The sequence below is a fragment of the Aythya ferina genome (assembly GCF_964211825.1).
Source record: "Aythya ferina genome assembly, chromosome: 14".
NCBI lineage: Eukaryota > Metazoa > Chordata > Aves > Anseriformes > Anatidae > Aythya > Aythya ferina.
Window position 1 is genome coordinate 5,447,707 of NC_140312.1, and position 8,234 is coordinate 5,455,940.

The 8,234-nt window shown below is 53.4% G+C and overlaps 1 protein-coding gene across 5 annotated transcripts; it reads right to left on the reverse strand.

Annotated features, from left to right (window-relative positions):
* Window positions 1-1,506: 1,506 nt before the first annotated feature.
* Window positions 1,507-7,974, reverse strand: LOC311444442 (leukotriene C4 synthase-like). 5 transcript variants are annotated; one of them, XM_084535605.1, is made up of 7 exons: window positions 6,580-7,100; window positions 5,385-5,560; window positions 4,543-4,712; window positions 3,800-3,899; window positions 2,906-2,976; window positions 2,597-2,678; window positions 1,507-2,280 (listed from the first exon to the last, which is right to left on the reverse strand). In XM_084535605.1, exons 2-7 carry the CDS (start codon window positions 5,468-5,470, stop codon window positions 2,154-2,156), a joined length of 636 nt encoding a protein of 211 aa, XP_084391731.1. In that variant the 5' UTR covers window positions 5,471-5,560; window positions 6,580-7,100; the 3' UTR covers window positions 1,507-2,153. The 5 variants fall into 5 exon arrangements, with proteins under 5 accessions (XP_084391731.1, XP_084391733.1, XP_084391735.1 ...); XM_084535607.1 differs by lacking the exons at window positions 5,385-5,560; window positions 6,580-7,100 and adding an exon at window positions 7,174-7,974; XM_084535609.1 differs by lacking the exons at window positions 5,385-5,560; window positions 6,580-7,100 and adding an exon at window positions 7,174-7,974 and having other exon boundaries at window positions 4,543-4,731.
* Between the last annotated feature and the right edge of the window lie 260 nt (window positions 7,975-8,234).

The window sequence follows — 8,234 nt, forward strand, 5'->3', positions numbered from 1 at the left end:
TCCTGCACACCAAGGGGAGGAAAGTACACGTGCGTGCCCTTGAAGTTTTCGAGATAATATGCTGCAAAACTCTTTATCGCAGTACGAAAGCCTTACAGGAGCCTCAGCTCCCACACACGTGCAGAGTGTGTGCACGGAGACCCCTGCAGCTGGTGGCAGAGGCTTTCGAAGGGGCAGAGCTGCCTGCTTCCACCTCCCAGGGGTGACAAGGCCCACCGGGAGGGAGGCCTGGTTACAAGACAGAACAGATCTCTCTGGTTTTCCAGGTTCCCTTTGCTGTGCTGGCTGCTTGGCCTCAGAGGCCGTGGCCGTGTGCGAGCAGATTCGCTTCCAAGTGCCCCAGACCGGGCTTAGCAGCGGGAGGGGGGAGCAGAAAGGAGCCCAGAACTCTCTGAAGCACTTTCAGGGGGCTCTAGGGACTTTAATACGTCTCGAGGAGATCCCTTCGAGGCTGCAGGATCCCCACACTACCCCTAACACCAGGCCCGGCCCCGGCCCCGCGTGGCACCGGCGCCCTCTGGTGCCCGCCGCCCGCCCAAGGAGCCCCCGGCCCGGCCTCGTCTCCCCGCACCCCCGGGGGACCCCCCCTCGGGGCCAGGCCTCCGGGTTTTTGGTGCTGGTGAAAGGGTGAGGAGAGAAAAGGCATCAGGAGGTGGTGGGAGGCATTCATGGGAAGGCTACCTAAAATCTCACAGGGGCAGGTGATGTGTCTGTACCTCCCTAAGGCACAGCCAGGGTAAAAAATTGCTCTGCTTTTGCTAAAGGGTTTTGCCAATGCCGCTAGAAAAAAGTTATTCTGTCTTTTTACACTGCTGACATCCCGGGCTCCCGTGAGGATGGGGCCCCGCTGTGCTGAAAACTCTGCACAGATGAGAGCTGTGCAGTTATTTCTGATTGAATTTAAGCCTTCCCGTGCAGCGTGTGCTCTGATCCAAGGCAGGAGAGCCTGAAAGGGAAACGGACTGGGAGCTTTGCTGGACAAGCCAATTAAAGTGCAGGGAAGGAAATGAAGCAATGTGAAAAGTTCATCTCTTCCAGGAAAAAAAAAAAAAAACACCTAATGTTCTTACAGTGTAGGATATGTCTATCACTAGGGGAGGGAGGGAAGGAAGGCAGCCTTTAAAACCTGGTTAAGCTGGCAGCACGCTATCGCAGTTGTTTTTGTTCCCCGATGAGAATTCCCCCTGTGACAAGGGCTCCGAGCACTTCTGGTGTTTTCTAAGCTGAGGCAAAAGGCTCAGTGCTTCCATCACTGAGCTCCTGTGAAAACCCAGCCCTCCCCATCACAGAGCCCAGAGGGAGACCCCAGCACCGGCCAAAGCACCCAGCAGGGCTGAGTATTCACTTCTGGGTGCCTCAGACCCAAGTCCAGGGGCTCTGCACCACCGAAAACTGTCTTCTCACTACTGGCACCCCTCCTGCAGGGAAACTGAGGCAATAGCAACGAGCCCAAAACATTCAGCTTTTGTCCTGTGCCACACACGGACCCACAAGGAGCACAGCACAGCAAGCTCAGCGCCTTTTTATTGGCAGTAGCTCCCGCGCACGTTGTGGCTCAGCGATTTTCAAAGTTACATGTGCAGCAGTGGTGAGTCCACTCCCTCTCCCCCTGGCTCTGCTGCCTTGCAAGCTGCTTGGAGCAGACCATTGGCACGTTTACGGCTGCTCCACTTTATCCCTCGCCCCTTGCCCTGCCCCAGCCCACAGGTGGCTCCAGACAAATGCCTTTCCTAGGTGTGGGCCCCAGAAAGCTGGCACTGACCCCACAGCGGTGCCTGGGCTGGACGTACCCACAGGGAGAATGGGAACGCCTCGGCATCTGCCCTCCCTGGCTGGGAAGCTGGGGCTGAGATGAGCTCACTTTTCTGTGTCCTGTTTTCCTAAAGTTCTCCTTTTTTCAGGGCGTTGTTTTTTCGGCATTGGTCATGACAGAGTTGCCAGATATTTGCAATTGGCCCAAAGAGCACATGGGGAAAAATACCTCTGGAATAGCTCCGTGGTTCCTGCCAGTACGGGGCAGCAGGGAGGGAGGTGTTTAAAGCTCAGGTGAGGGTGGATTTGCCACCAAGGGCTGTACTCGGTGCAAGCCGTCTGCTATCACATCTGAGAAGCAGCAGGACATGGAGGCGAGGACACGGATGAGGGATGGGGCGTCACACTGCCAGCAGCCGGAGGACGTTCAGCCCCGTGTAGTGAGAGAGGAAGAAATGCAGGAGGCCCAGGGCCGATGCCGCCACAAGGATCCAGAGAACTCCAGTGCTGAAGTAGATGGGGGCGAGCCTGGGAGGAACAAAGACCGAGCATCACTGCCCTCGCGTGGGATCACCCCTGGCAGAAAGGCAGCCCTGGATGCCCCCTACCCCTGCTCCTGCCTGGAGGGAGCAAGCACATTCACCCACAGGGGTTCAGGCAGCTCCAGCCTCACCCCACACCCGTGTCTGGTGCCAGCCCCGTTCCCGTGCCCACACTGCGCCCAGGGCTGTGGCAGGGCTGACCCTGAAGCAGCCCCGGGGAGTGCTGAGCTCCCCCTCTTTCCCGAAGCACGCTGTGTTCCCCGGGGGTCCCTGCTTGCTGGAGGCTGTCAGGAGGTGTTTACCTTTCTGAGGACGATGCCCTGTATCCCATAAAGTAGCAGTAGCGGGAGTAGAGATAGAGCAGACCCAGGGCTGCAGCCAGACCTGCAGGTGAGAGAGATCACAGTGACCACCTCCAAAGGCTTTTTAGAGCTACTTCGGGCCCAGCAGATTGCCCAAAGGGGAGGGATAGAGGCCGTGTGTCCTCTGGCTCCATACTCCCAGCAGAGACAGAATTACTGCCTAATTAATTGTTCAGAAAGCGAGCAGGACCTGAGGGCTGAGCCAGCGCTGCTGACCCAGCATCCAGGCAGGTAAGAGGCTATTCTCACCTTGATGGAAGAAGAGTCCAGCCTGCCACAGAAGTGCCACAAAGATGGGAAAATACTCGGAGGAGTTCACCCTAGAGGAAAGAGGACAGTCATAAACACGGGAAAGGAGGAAGATCTTCATTTTTTGGTTTCCCTAGCAGTTTCTAGATGCTGTAGGCTTATGCTTCTTAGAGATGATGTCTCCATAAAAGCCACCAGGCTTGTGCCTTTCCCTGCAGTTCCTGTCCTACCTTTATTCACAAGAATTAAGCAGTGGGAGGATCTGGGTCTCCAGGCCAGTCAGTCTTTGCAGGGAACTAGAAGATGCCCAGGTCTGACCATGCACAAAAAGGCTCTGGGAACAGTTGTCTCACCACCACAGCTTAAATCCTGCCATGAAAGCCCAGAAGCCACAACCAAGGTCTGTCCCAGCTGGCTGTGTGTGTGTCCAGGACAATGTGCATTGTGTGCAGACAAGGCCATAGCAGGACGGGAGCAGGAGGGAGCACTTGGCTGTTCGAACTGTCTGTATTTGGGCAATTCCCCTCGCAGCCCCCCTGAGAGCTCTCTGGGAGCTTGTATGTCCCAGCGAGATGGGTTCAGAGCAGTGGTGAAGCTGCCTCAGGCTTTGACTCTATTTGGTGACAAACAGCCTAAGGCTCAGGCACCAGAAACTTTGCCTTTGCTCTACAGCACAAATTCCTCTGTGGTTTCTATCAGCAGTGGTTGTTGTGTTTAGGACTTACGAGCCAACAAAGTCCCGACACTGACTCTTATACCCCTTAACTGGACCCGGGGGAGGTGGGTGCCAGCCGCAGTGCTGCAGGGCATCCTGAGAACGGAAGGGCAAAGCAGGGGAAGGGCAGTGCTGCAGGCACGAGGTCTGCAAAGCACCTTATAAGAGGGGTTTCTTACTGTGCTCGAAAGATCCTCTCGAATTCAGGTGGGCCTGAGATATTTGGAGGAGAAATGCCAAACCTCCGCCTGGCATAGATCACCTGGAGGAAGAAGTAGGCTGCAGTAAAGGAGAGAAGAGTAGCACGGGTCAGTCATCTGAGTGCATTCGGTGGCAAGGAGGCTGTCAGAGATAGAGGAAAAAGTCCTGCAGCCTCCCCCTGACCTTGCAGCCCTGGAGAGCAAAGCCAGCTGAAAATCCCAGACACCTTTCAGACAAGAAAAAGGGAATGAGACAGGGCAACAGTGAAGCAAGGAGTGTGCAGTCATGTACAACCAGTGGCAATCTGGTTTCTCTCTGGCACGATTAACATATCATCTATTATCTGTACAAATAGTTGTGCAGTTCAGAACACATTGTTGCTGCCTTTTTTTTTTTTTTTCCTAGACCTTTATTTCTTTCCCCTTCTAAATAGCCGAGCAGGGAGGGAACTGACACCACAGATAAGCCAGCCAGATGCTGAAATAAATGGTCACGCAATGTGAAACAATGGTTGAAGGAGATTCTGTGTGCCCCTCTGTGTCCTGCTCTTCCCCCTCTCAGAGCTGCTGTGCTTTTTATGCTATGTTCTGCACCAAACTCTGAAAAGCAGCTGAGTGGCAGTGTGACAGCAGAAGCACAGCATGGAAGTGCAAGGAAATTGGTGGAGGCACAGTAGATTGGCCCAGCAGGTATTTGGGCACGGGTATACGATGCTCCCTACCTTGCTCCAGGACTCCCAGAACTGTCACGGCAGCCAGCAGATGGATCTGATCCAACATATTGATTCTTCCACGCTGGAAAACCTGATTTCCTGAGCAGGAGCTCCTCTGACCGGGTTCAGTCCTTGCTGATGTGGTGGTTGGTGGTGGCAGCTGGCAGCATAGGCTGGCTCTAATCAAACAGGAGAGATCTGTAGGCAGTGCTTAAAACCAGGAGCTCGCGGGTGGCCCGTTATCATATGCACAGTAGAAGTGTAAAGTGGTGGAGAAAGTTCTAACGGAGAATTTCCGTTCCCACCCTCCCTCTTCCAGGAATCTGAGATGAGGAAGTGAGAAATCCAGCAGAAAGCTTATGGGAGAGATAAGAGAGGGGAAGGGTGATGGTGGTGGGGGGGGGGGGATGGGACAGATCCCAGCAGCCCGGCTGGTTCTTCCCCTGGTATATCTGGTTTCAAAGCTCTCCTAACGCAAGCCAAGGCGCATCCCTCCTGCTGATGCAGCACACGAAGCCCCCACCTGAGCTGACACGTTGGGAACCCCAGGCAGCAGCTCCCAGGCATGTGCCAGGTACAAGTCGTGGCACAGGTGTGGAGCCAGATAAAGCCCCCGCACCAAGAACCTGCTGCAGCTGCAGGACAGGACAAGAGCAAGCACAGAAGGCACAGGTCTGCCCTGCAGTGTTTTGCTGGATCTGCGGGTGAGACCTGCACTATGGTTAGACACGGGTTTCAGAGCCTGCCCTCACGTTGGGAAGGTTGGGAGTGGGGTATTTAAGCCTCCTGCTCAGTCCTCAGCCAAAATAGCTCTCATGATCCACATCAGAGAGGTCTGGGAGGGTAAAAACCTGCACAATCCATCAGGGTAGAGCAAGAGCCCGGTGTTTTCACATGTGTGTGCCTGGAGCAGCCCGCTCGGCCGGTTCCTGTCCATCAGCACTGCGCTGGCACAGCCATGCTGCCCAGCCCTGGCTTTGTCTCCTTCCTCTCCGTCACTTAAAGAATTTCCCTTTGGCTCAGGGAACTGAGGGTTAGGACAAAACGATCATTAAACTTCATTGTTACGGAAAACAAGATCAGACTTATGCAAGAGAACTACGTTGTAGTCCGGTGCCCTCGATGGACCTTCTAAGAAACAGCAAAGCGGGGCTGGCTTTTCGCCTCTCTCTGACAGCTAAAGACTCAAAGAGGCTACAACGTGCCCCAACTTATTTCTCCAAATACCAACAGCAGACACCACCATTTTTCAAGCATCGGCTGCAAGATTACTTCTTTCATATCAGGACCGATGCTTTTCCACTCCAGCAACTGATTAGAAATACGAGGGCCATGGTGTTTTGTTTCCTCTAGCTTGGCTGTCAGAAAAATAAATAATTTTTCCATGTCAGCTCAGAAAGGGCAAAGGTCTCTCTGTGCTCAGTGCAGTTGGTTTTACCTTCAGTGCCTTGCTGATTACAGCCTGCTAGCAAAAGAAAACACGAAGCACAACAAATGAACAAAAAGCCCTGTGCAGACACCTCGGTCAGACGACAGCACAGTGTGACTTGAGTCAGACGTGTGTGAGGAAGCCTCGGCCAGAAGAAGTTGTGAAGAACCATACAGAGCACTCCCGCTCCCCAGATCATCATTAGAAACAAAATATTTCTAGTATCATCTAATATAAACTAAATATATCAAAGGTCAGTAAAAACATGAATGAAACAAGCAGAGAAGTCTCTCCCCTCCTCCCTCGCACAGAAACATGACTTTTCAAGCAGCCTTCACCTCCCGCAGGCCATTGTATTTATCTCACCCCTCTCTGTCACCACCAGAACTCCCTGTATTTTCCATCCTCACTCCAGGCTCGCCAGGAGCCAGCACGAGCACCTTTCTCCTGCACTAAATGCCACCCTACGAGGTGACTGCGGGCTGCTGGCAATGCCACCACATCCCTGGGCTGCGCGGGTCGAAAGGGGAAGGGGATGGGATGGGATGGGACGGGACGTCACCGCTGTCACCAGCTGCCTGTGATGCCACTGGAATGAGCATAATGCAAGACCTCACCCTCCGAGGCTGGTGATGCTGAATTTCCTCCTAATCAAAGACAAGTCCTGCAGTCCCAGGTCCGGGCCGGGTATGGATTTTTGGGGTGGGAGCTGGAGAAACGCTGCCCTTCTCTTCCCGGTCTCCCCTGGCTGTGTGCTGCTCCCCACTGCTCCCCAGGCTGTGTGTATGTGAGCATGGTCCAAAGTCGTCGCACCTCCCCCTGAGTCATCGCTGGAGGCATTTCTCTGAGCCCACGCAAGATGGTGTTGCTCTTGCCACCCCTTCGTGTAGCCCTTAATTCTTTCTGCCTCCTAATTACCACCATAGGGCTGCACGGCGAGCTGTATTGCAATGCTGATCTGGATTAAAAGTAATCTTGGGAGGAAAAACAAGCAGCACAAAAGGCCTGGGGGAGCTCGCAGCAGCAGCACAGTGTGCAGTACCTATTGCTCCCTGGCAGCAGGGGGGCAAGAAAAAGGCAGCCCAGAGTTTGGAGAAGTTACACGCAGCAGAATCCCCTGGAAATGTGTTTCATGAGCCTGCAAGAGGCCAAGAGCTCTGTTGGTGGAAAAAAAAAAACCAACAACAACATTTTCCTTCCGAGCAACTTACCCTTCAGCTGCGAAGCACTGAGGCTCCTCGTCCTTCCAAATGCATCGTAAAAATATAGCAGTGCTTTCGAACCCCGCTGGCACTCGTGCTTCCTTTCGTTTCTAATGCTTCTGCAGCCACCGAGCACATCCAAACCTGGGACAGCGGAACTGCACGCGGGAGCAGTGAGTGTCTTTGCAGCAGCCACGCAGAAAAAGAGAATTTTGGGTTCAAAAGAATTAAAAGCCAGAGAGAAAAAAATAAAAAATAAAAAAAAATAATGGGGGGGGGGGGTAATTAAAAAAGGTGGATTTTTTTAGTTCAAAAGAATTCAAAGCCACACAGAAATAGAAGATTTTTTGTTGATTCTAAAGAATCAGAGAAGAGCCCCGAGCACCTCGGGCTGCTCAGCTAACCCCTCCCTTGGGCTGGGACAGCGGAGGGGGCAAAAACGCCTTCCTGTGCTCCCGCGGCTGCGGGGAGCTTCCATTGTCTCAGATCAACATGTGTCGAGACTTCCTTTGAGTTCTTGGATTTTGCAGCTGCAAAAGGAAGGGCAGGCATGAAGAAAAACGTGGCAAGAAGACAGCAACTCATTATTTCATCACTTGTTAACAAGCTCTGCCATTCCTAAGAAACAGGGACAGCTGCAGATTTCTGCTCTGCGCTTCCCACCGGGGCTCCCGGGAAGGTGCAGGCTGGCTCCGACCTCCTGGGCGTTTTGACATGCATCCAGGCCCTGGCATTTCACAATAACCTTGAAAACTTTGCAAGAAGTGGCAAGAAGCAGCTTCCTAAAATGCGGAGCTGTACAGAGGCTCCTCTTTTCACAGAGCGAGGCGGCAGACGGTTGGTTTTGCCAGCGACGTTCAGGCTGACATCCTGCGAAGTGTCACTCGGCGTACGAACTGGGTAGATATTGGAGAAGCAGGATAGCCCATTGAGCTGGACTGATTTCAGCTGTAATTCCCAAGATTTCTGGGTCTGTGCCATATCAAAGAGGTCACACAAACGTTATCAGGTAATTGGTTAACGTAGAAGTTTTAAGGGCCAAATCTTCTCTGGGCTGCTTCAACCTTTGG

What these genes read in the sequence shown, in the direction of transcription:
- LOC311444442 (XM_084535605.1), bottom strand. Translation starts at nt 5,470, where the DNA reads ATGGACAGGAACCGGCCGAGCGGGCTGCTCCAGGCACACACATGTGAA. An exon ending in GAGAGGATCTTTCGAGCACA is followed by an intron (nt 2,977 to 3,799) that starts GTAAGAAACCCC and finishes TCTTTCCTCTAG; the next exon opens with GGTGAACTCCTCCGAGTATT. An exon ending in TGGACTCTTCTTCCATCAAG is followed by an intron (nt 2,679 to 2,905) that starts GTGAGAATAGCC and finishes TCTCACCTGCAG; the next exon opens with GTCTGGCTGCAGCCCTGGGT.